Source organism: Schistocerca americana, chromosome 2, assembly GCF_021461395.2.
Source record: "Schistocerca americana isolate TAMUIC-IGC-003095 chromosome 2, iqSchAmer2.1, whole genome shotgun sequence".
Taxonomy (NCBI): Eukaryota; Metazoa; Arthropoda; class Insecta; order Orthoptera; family Acrididae; genus Schistocerca; species Schistocerca americana.
This window is the reverse complement of record NC_060120.1, coordinates 747185351-747209502: the sequence shown is the minus strand read 5'-3', so window position 1 is coordinate 747209502 and position 24152 is coordinate 747185351. Positions and strand designations below refer to the sequence as shown.

The following is a 24152-nucleotide window of genomic DNA, read 5'->3' as shown; positions in this document are numbered from 1 at the left end:
TTATCAGGCAAAAACTGATGAGGAATATCTCGTTTTTTTTTTTTGTTTTTTTTTTTTTTTTTTTTATACAGTACCCACGTATGTTAGTCCTCGTTTCAATAATTCATCTACTAACTCAACAGACGTAAACCAACTGTCTCCAGTGATATTCCTATTAGTTCCATAAAATGGCTCTGCAAGTTTTAGGACATCCTGTGTTGGCACTGCGAAAGGGATATTTCTTTGGGTAAGCAGTGTTCCAGAGTATATAAACGCATTATGCAAGTAATGAGTTTTCGCATCGCAAATACACTGCATTTTCAGGCCATATTTTCCAGGTTTACTTTTGATAAACATTCTGAATGAGCACCTTCCTTGAAATTTTACCAACATTTCATCAACACATAAATATTCTGAACAAGAATAGTTCACGCTACAATTGCTAATAAACTGTTCAGAAATTCCTCGTATCAAAGCCAGTTTATCTGTAGATTTTCTTTCTTCTTGAGTGCTGATGTCGTCAAAGCTTACATTGAAATGAATGAATAAAAATATGTTTATCCCCATTACACCTCGAAAAATGTCTCTTCCAGTAAAATCAGTCGCCCATAGCAGTATAACATTTTCATGATTTGACTTGAATATCAATGTAAACAGAAGTAATCCAAGGTAAGTTCGTAACTCACAGCAATCAATGTTGTTGGCATAATACGGCCGTAATAATGGAGGTGAATATTTGTCCTCAAGTTTTTTGTTGGTACAGTGCATGATAGTCTCAATCACATCATCAGTAAATAATAGTTCCCAACTCTCTACAGGCGACATTTCACGTTTACAAGCAGCAGGTCCTTTCAGTCCCGCGCCTTCTTGTACAATATTGTGCTGTCGTACACAAGATGAATGTGGGGCAGGTTTACTCCATTTGAATCTGTTCTTACTGTAAAAATAGTTCCCTGCGCTTTATTCGTCTTCTTCACTAGAAGATGGGCCGTCATTTAGCTCCATCTCTGAACCAGAAAGGTGTTCACTGTGTATCAAATCATGATCACTGATGTCAACATCATTTTCATCTGGGTCATTTAGTTCTGTGTCTTCACCTTCTGAGTCAGTGCCTTCTTCCAACAGTCGTGCAATATCCTCATCATGAAGAAAGTGAGTCATTGTTGTAAATATACTGAAATAAGAGGAAATTACTGTATTAGCCTGTTGTAAATAAATACTATGTAAAAGCACGTGGGGTCTACAGGTACCCCAACAATGAAAAACAGGAACTTACTGTTGCGAGAGCGCGGCACACTTCCACCTGTTGCAAGCGTCAGCAGCACACTGAGAATACCTACAGTGACAAGTCTGTAGTGCGCCAGCAATGGAAATTATAAACCAAAAATGTAGCGTGGCGTCTGCTGAGACCCCACCCGTGTAGTTAAAGGTTAAGTGATGAAAAGAAAAGTCGTCCTCATCTCTACATAATTAATTGACTGTGTACAATGCTTATTTTAAATTTGGTGTACCCTCTGAGATGTCTTCACTTACACTAGGGGGTAGGACTACCCTCTGGCAGAATAATGTAGCACTGCTAATGAAAATGCTACTGGCTGATTTCACTCAGGAGAATGACTGGACAGCTGAGTCATCTAGAACAAAGATGGTTTCAGTTGAAACAATGAATATATGGTTCAACTGACAGAAAATCTACTGACTATTTTCACTTGAAAAGAAAGAATGAATAATAATCCAATGGACACAAAGTTACAACTGACTGACTTAATTGTTTCCATTTGGTTGCTCCCACAAACTGGTTCATTTGAAAGAATGATTGAATGAATGGTCTGGCTAACTGATCAACTGCTTTCATTGGTTGCTCCCACAGACTGGTTTCACTCAAAAAAGTGAATGAATAATTCAACTGATACGTAAAACTACAACCGAATGAGTCGCCTGTTTCCCAACAACCAAATGAATCGAATGGATTTCATTCAGTTTTTCCCATCACTACCCTCAGTGGGGTAGGAATTCCAGTGACCGGACTAGAATAATAAGTTATTTAGCTGTACATTTGTTCTGCAGATCATAATTGTGACCTTTCTAGAATGTGGAAACGACACACACTAGAAATTGGAAATGAACTCCATATACTAACTTTAAACTCACCAGCGGGTCCTACACTGTCATCTCCGAAATCACCATCTCCATGCGCTTGGAGACTCAACTCGTAAGTCTTCGCCACTGCCTATTCATAACTGTAAACTCGTTACTTTTCTTGTGTCGGATGCAAATGAACTCTACCATCATAGAAATGAGAGTGAGCACATGAGTTTGCAGGTATAACAGAGGACTCGAGGCTGTGGTGCTACATTAGCAATTGTTGAGCATAATGATGATTACATACCAGTACAATGACTTGACTAGTTAGTAGTAAATATTTTTCTGTTTATAAGTTATTATTATTATTATTATTGTAATTATTATGTTAGTATTATTAGGTGTGATTTGATGTTATGCAAAGCTATTATGTTTCAGTCTTTGGTGTTTCTAAGCAGCTCTCATTTTTCCTTGTTGGATTCATTTTCTTTCTTCAGTCCTGTTGGTCCTGGCCAAACACTGACTACATTCCCGCAGTACTTCCCATTTGCTAATTTTTTGCCTCTGAGTTTTTGTTTAAAGGTTTGATGGACTTACATGAGCCTTTTCTAAATCCTTTTTGATCTGATGGATTCCGGGTATAGTTTTTAGTTGTCACTTTTGGTGGCAGTGGTAGTTTTTTTGTGTATGTGGGGGGGGGGGGGGGGGGTGTCAGCTGCCCCTACCACTGTCATTTCAAGCATCCGGCAATGTTATAGCAGGCCTTCATCTTTCATAAGCCCCGCATGAGATTTCTGTATCTCCCACTCGCTATGTGCAAATTATTAGTCCTACAGAAAAAAAATGAAGAGGACCTTTGTATAGAAAATGTAATGTAGTTCGATTTTGTACTCAAATACATTTTCACCAGATGCCACAGTTTTTGAGTTCTTGGAGAAGAATATACAAAAGTGACCTTCAAGCCCCCACAAACACACACACACACACACACACACACACACACACACACACACAAAATTAGTGTTTGTAGTATGTTGTTCACAGCACTCCCTCCTACCACTGTACAAATGTTTGCGGCTGCACGTATTATTTCCCACATTTGACCCTTTTTGATGTTCACTGACTGGCCTAGTTATATCATCAGTTAGTCGTGTACTTATAAATCATAAAACTAACATTTGTGTAAATTTTGCCTAACACTTTTGTGAATTTTAACAGCAGAAAGTTAACATTTACATCATTATATACATTTGACCTGACCCCTATAGAACTACTGTGCTTCTAAACGTTAAATTTTGATTGAACTGTCAATGTAATAAGCTTTAGTCTGACATTCACAAAAGTAATTTTTTGATCATGGTCCTCACGGTAACATTAAAAATTGATGTTAACGAAGTAGCAAACTATGCTGGTGGTGTAACAGCCCAATCAGTTGAGACCGAAAAAGGTTGAATATCGGGAATACCATAGTTCTTGCATTAAAAAAATTTTTGTACAGTAGTAGGAGGGAGTGCCACAAACAACGTATTAGAAATCCTGGCTGGTGAGGGATGAGTGTGGGGTGGAGGTGCATATGAAGGTCACTTTTGTACATTTTCCTTGAATAACACGAAAACTGTAGCCTCCAGTGAAAATGTTTCATAGTACAAAATTTAACTAGCCTACATTGAATTTCGTACAAAAAAGTCCTGCTCATTTATTACTTGGGACTAATAGCATGCAAGTAGTGAGTGAGGGAATATGAAAATCTCACACGTGGATTATGAAGGGCAGCTATGACATTGTGGTTGGCATAACATAACAGTGGTGAGGACAGCTGAATCACCCTGTATATGTGTAAGTGAATATGTATCTGTGTAAATGTGTGTGTGTGTGTGTGTGCGTGTGTGTGTGTGTGTGTGTGTGTGTGTGTGTGTGTAAAACCTTTTTATGGAATACTATTTTTTTTTAAATACTTATTCTCTATTCAGAGAATGTTTGACAATTACATTAACATAAACTTCCGAGATGTTACCAAGCACATGATGACAGTACCAAGGAAACAGGGATGAAGTGCATTCTCTGAATGGTGATTAATAATTTTTTAAAAAATTGAAAAAGTTTGTGGAAAGAATGATAAGCAACACAACTTTCTATTAGCTGACAAAAGACTAAAGAATGAACAAGTAGCATGCTTTTTGGTTGCAGGACATAAGAATGACATTGTTCTGTACCCTGTATTCATTCATTGGAGCAAATATTTTTTCTCGTGATAGTGTGAAAATACAACTATTTTATTTGCAGTGAACAAACTTTGTAGATTTTTTTGTCTGAAGAGTGGACTACAACACTGAACTTTTTCCAGACATCACTCTTCCTTTATTGCAGCACATTTGCAGTTGTATACTGTACAACACTTAATTTTTGTCTTGCACCCTCCACAGCCTGCAACCTCCACAACCTGGCAAAACACAGGATAGTTACAGGCCACCTGGTACCAGTAATCATGTTGTTTGCCCTGTCCATGCCACCTTACAACAGCAAGATCATGCACTCAACTTCCTTACTAAGTCACAATTTGCCTTACACGTGTGCACCTTCAGTAAGAGAGAACAAGTTAACGAGTGGGAAGCAATTGCAGTGCCATTGTTCTCAGACTCGTCATACTCACATAACTACAGTGCGAATGAAGCAGCCAGTATAGTAGTGACCTAACAGCAGCACATTGATTTCTAAGGTATGCAACCCTCAACATTAGACTCAAACTCACTCCTTTCCCTGGTCTGTAACACCCTCATAGAGTAGTGAAGCAAATATAATTTCAGTTTGTGTTTTTGAAGTTAATTTTATTATCTACTAAATTATTTGCATCCCTGGGTAGGTGGTGGGAGATTTCTGTTGTTTGATACCTCATTCCTTTCTGTGCTACATTAAAGTTGAGTCAGAGATAAAGGAAATCATTTCTCCTTCTGGTAGTACAATTATGAATGTTAGTTATTTTCAAGCTGTGATTGGTGGTTTGCAAAATCCACTTTGGAAGGAATGGGGAGGGTATGCTTCATTCCAAGCAAACAGCTATTCTTGAAGTATGCTGAAGACCTCGCCTAGGCCTTTACAGGCTGAAGCCAAATGTATCAGGACTATTATGGTATAGTCTTCTGGGACATAGTAGCCTGGAGAGTTAGTAATGTGAACTTTTGCAGTATTTGTGTTAAACTACTGTCTCAACCTTGTCCCAAGACAGGTCACACAGGCCCTATATCCATATACGTGTAACATGCTCCCACTCCTGTTGGTCAGGCACAGGAAGAGTGCTCCTTTAATCACTCAGTACTATCAAACTAGAGCAACTAAATTACATATCTGCCAGTGAGTGTATGGTGAATAAAGTCCAGCTAGTTCCTATTATGCCCGTTCAATGCCTGTGAGTGCTCAATGTAAAATATACAATCACCACTGATAGTACCTTACTTTTCGTTTATGTCTTGTTTTCACCTGCGGACAAAGCAAAGTCAGAAACCTGAGAGCCTTACTTCTCCAAAACTTTATTACATGACCGGATTGTGCATTCCGAGCAATTAAAAGTGAAGTAAAGCACCATGTGCATCAACTTACTTCAATTCTTGTGCTGTTGCTACATAGACATAGAATACTAGAAACTGTAAATCAGTAAACACTCTGTGTGGCTGGAAAGAATGGGTGACTCTTGGAAAGAATATAATATGTGACTGAGGAAATAGTTGTGCGTATTGATGGACTGTATACTGAGGGTCAGTAATTTTTATCATATACAGTAATAGTCGTGGTTCATGGTGTGGGTTCCTGTAGTCATGTCCTAGTTCATGAACCATGGGCAACGTATGAGTGGCCAAGTAAGTGGTCCCGACAGTCGGGATACCAGATACTTTGGAATAAGGCTGGGCACCTCGGACATATTCTGAGTCGTGGTCACCTTTGTGCTCATACGGCAAAGACTACCAAATCCACCGGTTAGTCCCTCAACCGTTACGGGTAAAACTCAATGGGACTCGGGGCAAGTAAGGCTAGCAACCTGCTTCCCTGGTACTTTAAATATGATGCTGGCAACAATCAGAGCAAAATGCCTCGGACCTTTGGAGGTGACGGAGTCCCACCTCTAACTGACAAACCAGGGACTCCTAAGATACGACTTGGCAAACAAATGGTAATGAGATGGGGAGCTATTAATATCAATGGGGGCTACTCTGGGAAGAAGGTAGAGCTGGCAGAGGCTGCAAGTAAGATGGGGTTGGACGTTTTAGCTGTTAGTGACATTCGGGTAAGGGGTGAGAAAGAAGAGGAAGTGGGAGAATACAAGGTCTACCTGTCAGGAGTCAAAGCAGGAATAGCACAATGGGGTGTAGGGCTTTACATCAGTAAAGAAATGGAACCCAGCATAGTTGCTATAAGGTATGTAAACGAACGACTGATGTCGATAGATTTGACAGTGTCTAGCAAGAAAATTAGGATTGTGTCAGTATATTCGCATTGTGAAGGGACAGATCAAGATAAGATGGATAGTTTTTATGAGGCACTCAGTGATGTAGTTGTTAGAGTAAAGGACAAGGACAGTGTTCTGCTCATGGGTGATTTTAATGCCAGGATTGGAAATCTAACAGAAGGGTATGAAAAGGTTATGGGTAAATTTGGAGAGGATATGGAGGCCAACAGAAACGGGAAACAATTCTTGGGTTTCTGTGCCAGTATGGGCTTAGTAATCACAAACTCCTTTTTTAAACATAAGAACATTCACCGGTATACTTGGGAAGGCAGGGGAACCAGATCTGTCATTGACTATATAATAACAGGTCAGGAACTCAGGAAGTCTGTGAGGGACACACGTGTATTCAGGGGATTCTTTGATTACACTGATCATTATTTAATCTGCAGTGAAATTGGGATTGTGAGGCCGAAAGTGCAGGAGGTCAGGTCCATATGTAGGAGGATAAGAGTGGAGAAACTTCAGGATAAGGAAATCAGGCACAAGTACATAACAGTGATCTCAGAAAGGTACCAGTTAGTTGAATGTAGTCAATTACAGTAATTGGAAACGGAATGGACAAGGTACAGGGACACAGTACTAGAAGTGTCTAAATAATGACTTGGAACTGTGGTGTGCAAAGGTAGGATGAAGCAAACAGCTTGGTGGAATGACACAGTCAAGGCAGCCTGTAAAAGGAAAAAGAAGGCGTATCAAAAATGGCTACATACTAGAACTCAGGTATACAGAGAAAGTTATGTTGAAGAAAGAAACAAAGCCCAACAGATAATTGCAGCATCCAAGAAGAAATCTTGGGAAGACTTTGGAAACAGTTTGGAGACTCTGGGTCAAGCTGCTGGAAAACCATTCTGGAGTGTAATTAGCAGTCTTTGCAAGGGAGGTAAGAAGGAAATGACAAGTATTTTGGGCAGGTCAGGAAAACTGCTGGTGAATCCTGTTGATGCCTTGGGCAGATGGAGAGAATATTTTGAAGAGTTGCTCAATTTAGGTGAAAATACGATCAGTAATGTTTCAGATTTCGAGGTAGAATGGGATAGGAATGATGATGGAAATAGGATCACATTTGAGGAAGTGGAGAAAATGGTCAATAGATTGCAGTGCAATAAAGCAGCTGGGGTGGATGAAATTAAGTCAGAACTCATCAAATACAGTGGAATGTCAGGTCTTAAATGGCTGCACAGGGTAATTGAAATGGCCTGGGAGTCGGGACAGGTTCCATCAGACTGGACAAAAGCAGTAATCACACCAATCTTTAAACATGGAAACAGAAAAGATTGTAACAACTACAGAGGTATCTCTTTAATCAGCGTTGTGGGTAAAATCTTCTCAGGTATTGTTGAAAGGAAAATGCGAGTATTAGTTGAGGACCAATTGGATGAAAATCAGTGTGTATTTAGGCCTCTTAGAGGTTGTCGGGACCAGATCTGTAGCTTACGGCAAATAATGGAGAAGTGTTATGAGTGGAACAGGGAATTGTATCTATGCTTTATAGATCTAGAAAAGGCATATGACTAGGTTCCTAGGAGGAAGTTATTGTCTGTTCTACGAGATTATGGAATAGGAGGCAAACTTTTGCAAGCAATTAAAGGTCTTTACATGGATAGTCAGGCAGCAGTTAGAGTTGACGGTAAATTGAGTTCATTGTTCAGAGTAGTTTCAGGAGTAAGACAAGGCTGCAACCTGTCTCCACTGTTGTTCATATTATTTATGGATCATATGTTGAAAACAATAGACTGACTGGGTGAGATTAAGATATGTGAACACAAAATAAGCAGTCTTGCATATGCGGATGACTTAGTTGTGATGGCAGATTCGATTGAAAGTTTGCAAAGTAATATTTCAGAGCTAGATCAGAAATATAAGGACTATGGTATGAAGATTAGCATCTCCAAAACGAAAGTAATCTCAGTGGGAAAGAAATATAAAAGTATTGAGTGCCAAATAGGAGGAACAAAGTTAGAACAGGTGGACGTTTTCAAGTACTTAGGACGCATATTCTCACAGGATGGCAACATAGTGAAAGAACTGGAAGCGAGGTGTAGCAAAGCTAATGCAGTGAGCACTCAGCTACGATCTACTCTCTTCTACAAGAAGGAAGTCAGTACCAAGACTAAGTTATCTGTGCACCGTTCAGTCTTTCGACCAACTTTGCTGTAAGGGAGCGAAAGCTGGGTGATTCAGGTTACCTTATCAACAAGGTTGAGGTTACGGATATGAAAGTAGCTAGGATGATTGCAGGTACTAGTAGATGGGAGCAATGGCAAGAGGGTGTCCACAATGAGGATATCAAAGAAAAACTGGGAATGAACTCTATAGATGTAGCAGTCAGGGTGAACAGGCTTAGATGGTGGGGTCATGTTACACGCATGGGAGAAGCAAGGTTACCCAAGAGACTCATGGGCTCAGCAGTAGAGGGTAGGAGGAGTCAGGGCAGACCAAGGAGAAGGTACCTGGATTCGGTTAAGAATGATTTTGAAGTAATAGGTTTAACATCAGAAGAGGCACCAATGTTAGCACTGAGCAGGGGATCATGGAGGAATTTTATAAGGGGGCTAGGCTCCAGACTGAACGCTGAAAGGCATAATCAGTCTTAAATGATGATGATGATAGTAATAGTCAGATGTGTGAAAGCTAGGGATGAAATCTTGTAATATGGAGAGATAAACTGTAATTCTTTAAGAGTCCTGTAACAGTTTTTTATGCTCTTCAGAGAAAAAATAAGTGTGTCTAATTTTTGTGCAAAACAATGGTTCATGTAAAACATGGAAGTCACAATTAATTAATCTTTTTCTTGTTGTGCTGGAACATTCAACTAATACATAATGAGGACATCATCCTTTGTAATTTTTGGTTCTTTATATTTGTCAGAAATTCTTCCTTCTGGCCTTGCAGTCCATCTTGCATGGATACCTGATCGAAAATCTTCTATAACCCATAACTCACTGTTCAACAAACAATTAATTTTTTTTTTTCAGTCACAGAAACAAAACGCTCTGTTTCTAGAAGATATTTTGTCCGTAATTCCAGATGTAATTTCAGAATTTCTGTACCTGCCTCAGTTTCCAAGTGATACTGGTTTCTGTACATGATCACATCAGCCTATGTATTATATAGGAAAACAAAAACATGTATCAGTACACAAATTAATCAACATAAGAGTAAATAAATGTGAATAAACATGTCTAATAATATATTCTTCCTGACTTCCTGTGATACTTTGCCTCAGGAACATTTACTTATAAGGTCCAGCAGGTAGTTCGACAACTGTAACATGTTGACAGTTTTCTTTGTTTTAGAGGTGATTCTAGCTATTTTGTCACACAAAAATAAGTCTTTTATGTGATCCTTTGGTTCTCTCCAAATCATGGGGCACCGAAGGACACGTGGCATGATGCTTTTAACCAGCCTATCAGGAGTATAACACAGGTCAAACAGCAGTGCCCTTTTTTGTCCAGTCACCAACCTTGCACTCAGAATAAAGTTCATAGTGCTTTTCGCAAGAAGATTAAGTTTTCATTTTTTCTATTTCATAGTTAACTCACCATAGATATAACAAAAAGAATTTGGGTTATTTATATAGGTATGGGTCATTTCTTCTTCTGAATTTGCAGTAAACACAGATCTTCAAGAACCTACAGCAACTCACTTCACGAGACTGATGCGTCAAACATGATGCAGTGCGATGCAACATAAGCATGACTCATCGACCTCCTTCATAATCTGGTAGTGAATGTCGGAACTGAGGGTCGTGTGGAATTCCCTGGACATATTTTGATTGTTTACTAACAGTTACATCCACACAAAAATTAAAAACAAAGTAATCAAGCAATTCCAAAGTAACCAACACCCAGCATTTTCAAGTTATTTTATAGATACAGTAGGAGTTCAATAGGCAAAAATGGATTTTGATTTTTAATTCAGTAATCATGACTTAGCTAAAAATACCATTCACATTCTTTGTGACAAAAATGCTGTTGACCAATGTAATTAGTTCCATTTTTGTGAGTATATTCTTCATATGAGTGATATGCTGATATATTTTCTGTACACCCATGAATTTTTTGTGTCTCGTGTATTACTATCATCAGTAAAGTGGCTTGTGAAATTGCAATCTCTTCTAATTATAGCCCACCATTTATTTAGTTGCTAGTAGGAGTACTAGTTCTCACATCACAGTGGTTTTTAAAAGGAATGATGGAAGAGCAGCTAACAGCAGAGTCGTATATTAAATTTTGTAAGCATGTATTTTCCCATCATTACTAACTCAAACTGACCATGGTTTTCCTGTGCCCATTAATTATATTTTTTATGAATCCCCACAAAGCTTTCACAATTGCCGTAACAATGAGCAAGTGTCAAAATCCTGTACTCAATTTTCCTCCTCCATGCACACAAAGCAGTTGAACTTACAAGAAAACTAATTGGAGATGTTAAATATCTGTTTGTCCTAGTTAATTTCCTCAAAGTGGCACTTAGTGAAGTTACTTTTCTTTCTATCTCTGTTTCATTTTGTAACATTTTACTTTACCATATGAGAACAAAAGGGATATTTTATTTCAGACTTGAAGTAATGCAGTCCGATGCCATATGCCGTGAGAAATGGGAATACTTACGGTCCCTCTTGCAAGAAGCGAAAGACATAAAACAAAATATGGAATCTCTTGACTCTGAACTCACAGAAGATGGAGAAGTTCCTGTAGAAGTTACCTACTCACTTACAAAATACTATCTGCGATTGAAGCAAATCAAGAAAGAGGTTGAAAGTTTTGAAAATCCTGTAACGAGGTTTGGTAGTTTGATATATTATTGAAGTTTATGAATTAGTATTTGAATAATGTTCATGTATAGAACTAGGATTCTTGTTAATGCCGAAATTGTCTCCTCAGCTCATCTGATTTTTCACAAAATAATTTTTATGGATCACTGGAAAGTACATACATCATGGTTCTGTAAAGGAAAAAGTAAAAAAGCATAGGTTTGAAAAACGTAGAGAAAATTGTATAATTGCAACAGCAAAAGGAAAATGTTATTCTGTGATTCAAAAATAAACATTTCCTTTGAAAGCAAAACAGATATTAAAACTTTCTGGCAGATGAAAACTGTGTGCTGGACTGGGACTTGAACCCTGATGTGGCACACAGTTTTAATCTGTCAGTATGTTCCAAAACAGTGGTCACTCCATTGCAGAGTGAACAATTCATTCTGAAAGTATGTGGTGGCCACAAAAGAATTCTGTTGCGGACAGGGTTCATGTATGCTACATCAGTGTTGAAAAGTGATGTGTAATTGAAAAATTTGAGAATATTTCCTGAACAATTTGTGGGAGGGTAGTGGCACAAGTTCGGCATACAACAGTGTCCAAATCTGGTAATTAGAAAACTTCGAGACTGAACATACAGTTGCTTGTTCAAGATATAGTTTTGGAGCTTTGACATTACCATCCTATCTCATTTGTTGGATAATGATAATAATAATAACAATAATAATAATACACAAGCTGTTCTGTTATTATGGATTGTTATTTCACAGCACTATATGCCATCAGTGGAGACAGAAATCTTAGATTACCAAATTCTAGCTCTATTTCAACACTTATGTTGAATGTAAACTGTGTTGGTCAAGATGTTCACTATTAATAAACTTAACCATCTTTTCAACTTTCATCTATTCAGAAGTACACTAGTCAGAAACATATTCTGTTAGTAAATGCAGTCCTTCCGAAAATTAGCTTAAAATAGTGCCAGTGGTGCAGAAATTTGGCAGTATATTGTTAATAGTTTTGTTACAAACAATACAGTACATTTCACATATGAGGTCTTGAGTCACAGAAACATACAGTGAAAAGGATATTAGAAATACAAAATATTTTGCACAAAGTCCTTCCTCAGAACACACACACACACACACACACACACACACACACACACACACAAACCTGTGCACAGACACTGCTACTGTCTCTGACTGCTGAGGCCTGATTGAGTTTTACATGAGCAACAATATGCTGAGGTGGGTGGTGAGGGTAAGGAGGTGGCATGGGTTGAGGAGGGGAAGGGACAGCAGGGCAGAGGTTCAGAAAGATGCTATCTGTGGAAGTGTGCAGGGACGTGATGGTGACTGGATAGGGCTACTAGGTGCAGCATCACAAGAGTGTGGTGGGCCGGGGGGGGGGGGGGGGGGGCTTAGTGAAGAGAGAAATGGGCTTGTAGGTGTATTGGTGAGATAGAAGGTGTGTGTGTGTGTGTGCGCGCGCGCGTGCTGTAAGGGGCACAGGTAAGAGGATAGGGACTAACAAAGTGGATAAGTTGTAGCAAGATTTTGCACGTGCACAACTCGGAAAAGCTGGTGTAGGTGGGAAGAATCCAAATGGCACATTCTGTGAAACAGTGCACATTGTGTTGGGCAGCATTTTCAGCAAGTGGGTGGTCCAGTTGGCCTCTGGCCACAGGCTGGTGGTTGTCATTCGTGTGGACAGGCAGCTTGTTAGTTGTTGTGCCCACATACAATGCAGGACAGTGATTGCAGCTATGTTTGTAGATCGCATGGCTGCTGTCATCGATGACCCTGACTTTGGTGGGGCAGGAGGTGCCTGTGACAGAACTGAAGTAGTTGATAGTAGGCAGACCTCGCATGTATATCTGTTACTGAGAAATGAGACCTGAGGCAAGGATTAGGAACACGGCTGGAGTAGGGATGGACGAGAATACTGTGTAGGTTTGGTGAACAATGGAATACCACTGTGAGAGGGGTAGGGAGGATAGAGATCTGTATCCGGACGAAGTGGAGTGGGTAATTTTGGTCTGTGAAGGCCACGGTGAGACTGTTGCCATATTTGGAGGCAGATTGCTTGTCACTACAGATGCCCCAACTGTGAGTGGCTAGGTTGTATGGAAGGTACTTGTTAGTGTGGAATAGGTGGCACCTGTCAAAATGAAGGTATTCTTGGTGGTTGGTAGATTCAATGTGGACAAAGATACTGATGTAGCCATCAATGAGGTGAGGTGAATGAGAGTATTGAGAAAGTTGCCCCTTGTGCTGAGGAAGACAAGGTGAAGCGAATAGGGCTGGAAGTGTAGAGGTACTGGAGGAACTTGGATTGGGTGTCCTCATTCTTGGTCCAAATTGTAAAGATGTTATCAGTGAATCAGAACCAGATGATAGGTTTGGTATTCTGGGAGATTATGAAGGATTCCTCTACATGGTTCATGAATAGGCTAGCATAGGATGGTGCCATGGACGTACTCATTGCCTTACCACGAATTTGGTTTTAAGTAATGCCTTCAAAGGAGAAGTAATTGCGGGTGAGGCTATAGTTGGTAATGGCGACTAGAAAGAAAGTTGTAGGTTTGGAGTCAGTTGGGCTTTGAGAAAGTTAGTGTTGAATATTGGTAAGGCCATGGGTGTTGGGCAGATGTTCGCTATGTGGAGGCACAGTAACCATAAATAAAGGAGTGTTCTGGGTGGTTGGTTTTATGAATTCCAGGAAGCATGTAGAAGGTAGGTGTGTGGGCAGTTATGGGGGGGGTGAGTTGGGTGGAAGAGGTTCTGGGATGAACCTAAAGATTTGATGAGAGACTGGAGATCCTGCTGGATTTCTGGGAATGGGGCCATTGTGGCAGGATATGTAGGTGGAAGTATCTGATAGCTGGCAGAGTACTTCCCCCAGGTAATTCCTGTAGTCCATAACCACAGTGGTGGAGCTGTAGTTGGCAGGTAGTTTTATAATGTTAGAATCAGTTTTTTGGTGGTAAATTGTGGGTAATTCTGCAGATGTGGGATTGGTTTCCACATTTAGGGATTTGGAGAGTGATGGTTGGGCAAGATTAGAGTTAGAAAGTTCTGGAAAGTTGGCAGGAGGTGATTTGAGGGGAGGTGGGTGGATCACAGTTGGCTGTAGGAGTAAACTGAGTCAAGCATTCAGACTCAAACTCAATCCAAATCCACTATTGAACCCTGCATGAATTCCATCCACTACCACAACAGACAATACAGGGCAGGAAACTACTATCGAACTACCAGTAAAATCTAGCGTGACCAAGATGGTGCTGATAGCCATTCTGCATCAGATCTGGAGTGGGGAAAAGAAAGACCAAACAGCCCATGATAAAACACTGTATCTCAACGGGACCATCAGCCAATTAGCCAGTGCTCATATAATGTGTCGCCAGCTGAATGATGGATAACTGGGGAGGAAGTGGAGAATATTCTACAAGATAAAATTATCAAACCTTCAGAGTGTCTGTGGTTCTCTCCTATAGTCCTGAAGAACTGCAGCGTATGGGGATTCTGTGTGAACTACACACAGTCAATCAAAAACATGAAGAAAGATTTATGTTGATTGCTGCACGTTGATCTCAACCTAAACTGCTTGACAGAAGCAAAATCTTTTTCAACTTTGGACATGAAGACTGCCAAGCTGGCATATCAAGGTTGATGATGCGGACTGGGAAAAGACTGCCTTTATAATTCCTGATGCATTCAAACTTATGCTGTTTGGGCTGTGTAATGCTCCAGCCGCCTTAAAATGAGTGATGGACAGCCTCCTTCAGACATTAGATGAACATCTAAGCTGCAACAGGAAACTGTGTTGAAGCATGTTTACACTGCAGGTCTTTACCTGAATCAGAAAAGGTGCCTTGTCATCCAAGAGATAAAAATCTTGGGGCACTTAATGGGTGGTAATGTAGTCCAGTCCGATGCAGAGAAAATAAAAGGCACATGTGAGCATTGTGTGACATGAGTGCTGAGACAGTGCTCCACACTGATGCTGGCAGTTTTGGGATACAAGCTGGCTTAATACAAATTGAGGCAGTTGCTGGAAATGTGATAGCTTATACTTCCAGAGTACTCCCGAAATCCAAAATAAACTACTCTACAACTGAAAAAAAAAATGTGCTTTGTAGTTGTTTGGACCATCAACAAGCTGCATTAGATGACATCGCTGCTGAACAGAGAGAAGATCCAGCACTGCTGAAAACAATAGGTGCCTTGAAGGAGGATGAACCGACTAACGGAGAAATTCAGTTAATAAATGGAGCATTGTGTAAGAGGAAGTACAATCCAGTACGGCGGAAATTGTTACTTGTCATCGAATCATCTGACCACATTTGAATTCCGCAGAGCTCCCCATTCTGCTCTCTCACAATGTCAGCACAATGCACCTAATATGAAAAGTGTATGTTTTTGGGGCTGTCTGGATTCTTTTGATCACATTGTGTATTTGTATAAATAACTACATTATGTGTCCAGGATTTCAGTTCTGCACTGGCAGTACATTGGTGTTCATAATAAACTTGCATTTCTAAGTGCTGTACTTCATTGATGATTCTGCTTTTGGATGTGGACTTGACTGCGGTTCAACATGTACGATGTAGAAATAGAAACGGACATCAGTATCAAGCTTTTGGTGATAGAAGTCATTTCTTCACAAGAAAATGTATTTGAAAACTGATTTGAAAATATAAATGTAAATTTGGTGCAAGGAAGAGAATTAGAGACAACCCCACATCAAGAGATTCACCCAGTGTTCATGAAAAAATGTTGTGCGTCATAATGGACAGCAAAATATATGATAAAATCCTGTACTAGTGATGAGCTGGTGGTAAAATTAATTTATAGATCAGAGATAAGGTTACAAACTGAAAAGAAGTCAGAGGTGGAGAGGTGATGTCAAAAAATGTGAAAAAGCTTGGACAACACCTTAGTCAAGAAATGTTTATAAATAGCAAACAAAATCAGAAACGGTGTCAAAAGTAAAGGGAAACTATCAGTGAAAAACAAAATGTAAAAGGAGAAAAACATAAGCTGAAGTAAGGAACTAGGAAAAGATGAAAATAAGTTTTAATTTAATACCAGTACTGATAGACCAAAATATAATTTGACTGGCTACTTTAAATGTTCAAAGTTACGGATTTGTAAGATTGTATGTTGGTAACCAGATGACCCAGGATTCTGCTGTTGTTACAATGCACCTCACCTCACCCATACTCTCTGGTGCTGATAATGTTTAAAATGCTAATAAAGTTGATAATTTGGCTATCGGACTTCATAAGTGAAAATGCAGGTTCTATCTTGTCTTGGGAAAACAATCATATGATTGGATGTAGTTTTTATTGAAACACACAAGATAAGAGCATGATGATGGTCACACTAAAAATGTACTTGTAAACAGAGCTGAAGGCTCATTAATTAACATTACAATTGTGTAGCTGAAGGCTTCTTAATTAACTTCATACATCACATAAGAGGATCCAAAGTTCATCTTTTAATTATAGGTCGCGGTTCAATTCCAGTGGTTCAATTTCAGTTGTTCAAGGAGAACATGCGTGCAAGATATAACTTTTTTGTATCATAAAGCATGCCGTACCCGAACGAAACGAGCAATCGTCAGTTGACAATAATTTGAGGGATAGATAATGAGTGAGTTGGTGATAGAGCTCTTAAGCCATATTACAATTCATTTTATGATAAGCAAGGAATCGGCGAGTGGATGCCACAAGCAGCATGCGATCCCTACATTGATAAGTAATATAGCTTTTCTGGATGGCAGCTGCATGATGCTAAGGTATTGCTGCCGCATGAAGTGCACGCTCGTACATATTTTAAATACATTTTAGAATATACAACCATATGATACGCTACATTATGTAACAGGACATGATACCAGAGCAGAACGCTCACTGTAATCAGTAAAGTCTCATGGAGAGCTTGCAGTAATTCCTATGGTTTTTTACATTTGTTTGCCCGATTTTTTAGTTAGTGACATAGAGCACGGCTTTGCAGCAGTGATATGGAGCCTGACGTTATTTACTTGGAACTAATAATGTGATTTGATATATGGCCAGCAAGGCATCATAGGTGAATGGTGGACAACACACACATATATATGCAGTCCTTCAATACTGCTACAAAATGTTTTCTTTACGCTTGATGAAGCAAAGAAATTAAGTGTAAAGAACAAATTTTAGTAATGACTATGTAAGTAAAACAGAAGACTAAACTAGAATTAATGGTGATTGACAAATGTCAGCTGAAGAAGACTAATAGTGACAGTATATCTGCTACTATAACAGGAAGATCAGTTGATAGATGGCCATTACAGTCAAAGAAAAATGTATCGCTTAATGGACATTGTTTAAACATTGAGAGTTAGATCTGCTATTAATTTTATTGCAATAACATGTTAACCAGTATATGAAGAAAATGTGTGCTGTTTAAACAGCTAATATGGGTAATGAGTATAACACTACCCAACCTCATCATAGTCTACAAGCAAGCCATGACAAAAATAATTTCTGAATATTATATTGCCATAGGTAAATTAATGTCAAAGAAGAGATATGTGTTTAGCTCCCAGCTAAAGCACTCAATTGTAAAAGTCACTGTCTATTGCCATTGTCAAGAATCGTCCTCGAGGTAGATCCAGCTACAGGCAAACAAGATGTGTTGAAAAAGAAACTGAACTTATGCTATAAAACCTTTGTTGTGTATTGTACAACATCTTAATAGCCCACTCTACAGTCAATAAACCATTCCCATTATTTCTTCCACTTTTGGAAAGCCTTCTGGAATGCATTTTCTGCGATGGTGTACAGGTATCTTGTTGCATTGTCCTGACCCTCTTCTGGCTTTGAAAATGTTGTCCTTTCAATGTGTAAGGTTGGGAAGAAGGAAAAAGTTTGGTGGGGCTATATCCACAGAATACAGTGGATAGGACACAGCAGGGTGTGATGTGTTGCTAGATAGCTGAGGAAAAGGATCGACGTGTGAGCCTGTGCATTGTCACGATGCAACGTCCAAGTCAGGTTTTCATACAGGTTAGGCCTCTTTTATGTCCGAGCATCCCTCATGCACGCTAGGATTTCCAGGTAGACTTCCGTGTTTATCACCACCTCTACGATGCTTTTTTTGGACGAGGAGATCCGTTGTCCACCCACTGGAACAAGTGCACCTGTGTTCCAGTAAGCAATTGTAATATTTAACAGTGCTTCTGAAGGGTAACATAAATAACTTTGTTCTTGATGAGAACCATAGTCCTTCACATTAGTGAAAAGTGAAAAAGGATGATTTTCAACGGACGAATTCTTTAGTGAATCTAAGCAGGCACAACATTTAGTGATTTTTGAGGTCTGGTGCACAATGTAACCTGCTATGTTGTGTATAATAGTTCTTTTTGCATTATCAAGAACACTCTTGTGTGGCTCATTGCCTGTCCACTCAGAATGACTTTCACTAGCATTTCTGGTGATCAGTTTTTCATCTATACACCCCCCCCCCCCCCCCCATCAGTGTGTTCTTTCTTAGTCTCCTTTGCCAAGATTCGTATCTGATTGACATAGGATGTAACAGTGGGTTCCGTCCCTGATTCACAATTCCCTGCCTTGGATAAAACATTCTTGACAAGCACATATATCAACTGGAGCATATGTAACTATAGAAAATCTATTGATGAAGGGTGGTCATCACAGGTCAGTGATCTGATAATACCAAAATATCGCTCCAGTGGATCCTGATTGAACTTGGCAATCAATACATATTATAGTGCTTTATTCCACAAGTATTCAGCTATTTCTAACGTGTTCTGTACTGTTACTCTGAGCAATTCCAATGTTCTGTTTGAAGCAAAAGTACTGTCTGAGGTGGTCAGAATATGAGAAATATTCTGCAGAATTTTACGGTAATCTGAATCATTTCTCTTACCACATGATGGTGTTTCTGAATTCAGAGCATTGAAAATGTTGGTTATATACTGAGTAAATTTTTCATTTGGCTTACTATCTTCAATCCCACAATGCCACTTTCTCCAAAAAAATTTATAGCTTTCACCATGCTGGTACTAAACAACTGGAAAGTAAGGCTAGCATTCATTCACTAAAATTAGGTCAGGTGTATGTGTACATATGTCAGTGTACTACATGCCTTTACACAAGCAAACTCTAGTGAATTGTCAACTTTATAAACACATTCATAAAATAAATACTTTGTGATGTCAGCAGCAAACAGCACAGTATGTATATCATGAAGGAGTTTACGTATACATTTCAAATTATGTACTGCATCTGAAAGAGCCCAAACTTTTCTGTTCTCATCAATAGGATTTTGAAAATAGCATTTAATATCCCCCTTCTTTCCTAATATTTGCAAATGTTTCCGGGCTTGTTTGTTAGATTGGCTGCCATCACATGTAAACACTACAATTTTACAATCTGCCTGCTCCAGTTGTATTACAACCTGAATTAAAATTTTTGGTAACAGTTCTCCAGGAGTTGCTTTGTTTCTGGCATAGACTGCAATTGGTTGTATTCAACTGTGTAGCAGAGGTACATGAAAACAAGGGCAGGATCAGCTAAGACTCTATTTTGGTTGGCAGGCGGTGTATTGCCAAAGTCTACAAATCCATATATGAATAAAGAGAAGCTGTTGATTTGAATATCCTCTCTCAGTAAGATCTCATCAAAGATAATTACAATTGTCTTTCTATTTTCATCAGTCTCTTCTCTAAAATTTTCTTTAATAGCATCTATGACTGTGTTGTTAATATCATCTGTGCATTTCAAACCTTTCAAGTCTCTCCACAAATGCACATCTGAAGAAAGAGGTAACAGATCATGTTTCAAGCAGTGCTTTAACCCTTAGGAGATTTTATATGTAATAAAAAAACTGTCTAGAAGAAATTCACTATTGTATTTCATTACATTTCCGTTTCTTTAGTCTACTTACTTCTGCCTGCAGCACAATTACTCTAGCCTTCTCTGATTTGAGTTTATTGTTTGCATTGAATCTGGTTCAATTCTGAGCAGTTCTGCTTCCTTTCCATCAATAATAAATTTTTGTGTTTTAATATTAAATTTTCAGCAAAATGAGCATCACAAATATGAGTTTCTTATTAGCTCCTTGTCTTCTCCTGGGATAACTTTTTTTTCGATTTGTTAAAATTTTCTACATCTTTTGGGGGCTAGAAAATGCATCTTACCTCTTTGCAATTTCTATAATCTTACTAACAACCAGGCGCAAAACAGGAAGGTGTCGTCTCTTCAGTTTAGGAGACTGCAGACCCAACTATTAGTTTCAATTGAAATATTTGCTTGGCAACCATGTATTTTGGTTTAATTTATAATCAAGTACCACTAATAATCTGTACTACTGCATAATTGCACATATATAACTAAAAATATTTGCAAATCAGCAACAGAGCACATGATATATCATTTATAAACGTAGACAACATAGCGCGCAAAACGATCGCAGTGCTGTCCAGTGGGAGATTACCACACTAACCCTATTCAGCCCATGTTATTGGAGACAAGAGATCACACTTTCTGCTTCTATACACTGTACGTTCAGTATCACATGCTAGTTCTATTTGATACAGATCCCACACATTCGAACAAAATTCTAGAATGTGTGTCATGAATGATTTGTAAATAACTCCTTTGTAGGCTGAATGCATTTCCCTAGTATTCCACCAATATTCCAAAAGTCTGCTACCTGCTTTACCACTAATTAGCCTATGTGATCATTCCCCTTCATGTCCCTACTAAGTGTTACATCCAAGTATTTGCACGAGTTTGCAGCTTCCAGTTGTGACTCACTAATATGGTATTCATGAGATGCTAAGATTTTACATTTTGTGCAATGCAGAATTTCACATTTTTGAGCATTTAAAGCAAGTTTCAAATCATTGCACCACTTTGAAATCTTATCAAGTATTGCCACAGCTTTGTTCAGGCTGTTCTTCATTGTACCTAATTGCATCATCTACAAAAAGTCTGAGCTTACTCTTAATATTATCCACAAGGTCATATTGTACAACATGAGCAGCAAGGAGGCCAACACAAATCCATGTGGTACACCCCAAAGTTGCTTCTACATCTGTCAATGACTCTCCATCCAAGATAACATGCCGTGCTCTCCCTACCAAGAAATTCCCAATCCAGTCTCACATTTCTTCTGATACCCTGTATGATCGTACTTTTGAGAATAACCACAGGAGTGGTACTGAGCAGAATCCTTTTTGGAAATTGAGAAAGTCTGCATCTACATTGACTGCCTTGGTCCATGGCTTACATTATGTCATGTGGAAAAGTGCTAGTTTGGTTTCATGTGATCTGTGTTTTTGAAATCCATGCTGGTTAATATGGAGGTCATTCTGTTCAAGATACCTCATTACGTTTGAGTTCAGAATATGTTCTAAGATTCTACAACAGATCGATATCAAAGATAGTGGACAGTAGTTTTTTTAATCACTTCTCACCCCTCCTATAAACAGGTGTGACCTGCACCTCCTTCCAGCTATTGGGTGCTGTTTTTTTTGTTCAAGTGGTCTACAATAGATTATAGTTAACAGAGAGGCTAATTCAGCTGTGCATTGGGTGTAGACTTTGTAGTAGCCAAGTAATAAACAAGACGGATCCAAGTAACACAAATATTTCTTTATTCCTAAACCGTTGAACAGTAATCGAAATAAGCTTCTCGTGACTCCACACGTAACAAGACAAAAGATCATACAGGAGGTGCAACATAAGTGATACACAGAACAACTGATGTGAGCAGTGCAGACTAAAATAACTTAGAGCGAGTCAGCACTGCTCCACGCTTATATAGGCACAAGTCACTGTTAGACAGCATGGCGGAGACCATGGCCTGTGCACGCTTCCCAAAGGCAGTCTCTAGTGGCCGGTCTACACTGATACAGTTGGCAGTTGATGTAAGTACATACGTGTGGCAATACTACACTTGGTGCACTCACACCCACACACACTAGTAACGGGATGCAGCACACCTCTCCCTCGTGCAAAGAGGGAACCCAGATGATGGAGGAAACACCAGCGGTCCAACGAGAGACACATCCATCAGATCTATAATGGCAGCAGGTGGTGCCAACAGCAGGGCAGGACGGTGTGCCGGACGGGCACAGGAGTATAGGGCTGTTACATGTGGAAACGTGGGCACACCCGAGGGCAGTGGACTTGCACAGCACCTGACGACAGCACTGGGGAGTAGGGTGCTGTCACCATCTCTGCGTCGTCATCAGCAGGCAGGTCCCAGTACAGAGGAGACAGGACTGGACCCACGACGACAATGGCTGAGGCGATGATAGCGAGGGGCTGGTGGAGCAGCCCGACCGAAACAGTAAGCTGCAGCAATGGACCCGAGGGTGGAGAGATGGACCGGCATCTGGCGCCGGAGAGCTGGAACTCCAGTACACTGCACATGGAGGAGGCAGTCAATGGGACTCCGTGGCAGGCGACGACGGGCTCGAAGCAGAGGGCAACAGGCAGGTTGGAGCAATGGGAGCCACACTCATGAACCTGTAGTTTGTGGCGGTGAGCACGGACACAACTGACGAAAGTGGCATGCCACCAGCCTGTTGGTCATACGGATATCACAAAGATGGCATCCCCGACGGTGGACAACAGTGGCCAGTATCCACTTGGGCCAGCGACCATACCCTCGTGCGCACACCAGTGATCGTGGCATGAAGTTGCCAGATAAAATCATTGCAGCAGATGCTGTGCACGCCGCGGTAGGTGGAGTAGCGTGCGTGGCTGCTGGCCGTGAAGCAACTCAGCCAGGCTCCCCTCCCCCCATAGGCGTGAAGTGATAGGTGCTCAGAAAACGGTGAAGGGTGCCATCGGGCGAAGGATCCACAACAAACTTTTTCATTTGGGACGTACACACTAGCATTCTGCCTCACCATTTCATTGAGAGTGGAATGACAGAGCTGTAACATGGTGAGTGCCATGGCGGAAACAAAACCAAAATGTGTGAGAAACTAAGTTATAAAGCAACTCCTTAATAGAAAAAACCCTCAAAAGCTTACAAATTGTGACATAAGCCAACGCTGTTGCACACTGGAGAATGCAAGGAAAACGGGAAAATGCATCTACAACTAGGAGCCAATAGGAATTCAAGAAGGAACCTGCAAAGTCTACATGGATCCGTTCCTGTGGGTGGTGTTGAGTGCACCAGGGGGACAGAGGTGCCCTGGGAGCTGGCACACTTTTCACAAGCCGAGACAAAATAGACAATTTTGCTATAAGTTCCTGGTCAGAAAACATGTCTTGTAGGTAATAGATTAGTGTCTGAAACCTCCCAGTGACTGTGGAGGAGAAGATGTAGAACCTTGCACTCTAATGTGGTGGAGATGACTACTCTGAGAGAGAGGTCTTTCATGGACAACAGCAAAACACCTTCAGAAACAGGGAGGCAATACCATAAGGAAAAACAGTTGCTTAAGTGGTCCAAAGCCCACCCTGGTGGTTTATCTGGCCAGCTCTGTCGAGCAAACTGAACCGCATGGCAGAGGACCAGGTAGGCAACAACGGCAGGTGCTATGCACGAGTTCGTAATTGGGAAACCCTCGACCACGACCTGTGTTTCAATATCGAAATGGAAGCAAAGCAATTCTTCAGGATCAAAGTCAGGATCAGGACCCACAGGAAGGCAGAACAATGCATCCACATTGGCACATTTAGTCATAGGTTGAAAATGGATTTCGTCGTTGTAGTAAGACAAGAACAGCACCCAACATTGTAGGTGTGAGGGTTAAACAAAGAAACAAAGGGTTTATGGTCAGTAATAATGTGAAATT

At 40.0% G+C, this 24152-nt stretch overlaps 1 protein-coding gene across 1 annotated transcript in view; it reads left to right on the top strand.

Annotated features, from left to right (window-relative positions):
* Window positions 1–24152, top strand: part of LOC124595898 (protein nessun dorma-like) — a 181496-nt gene that overhangs the window by 123638 nt on the left and 33706 nt on the right. The window contains exon 5 of the mRNA XM_047134806.1: window positions 11120–11344. Within this exon, the coding sequence (XP_046990762.1) occupies window positions 11120–11344 (225 nt within the window). The remainder of the gene's footprint in view (window positions 1–11119; window positions 11345–24152) is intronic.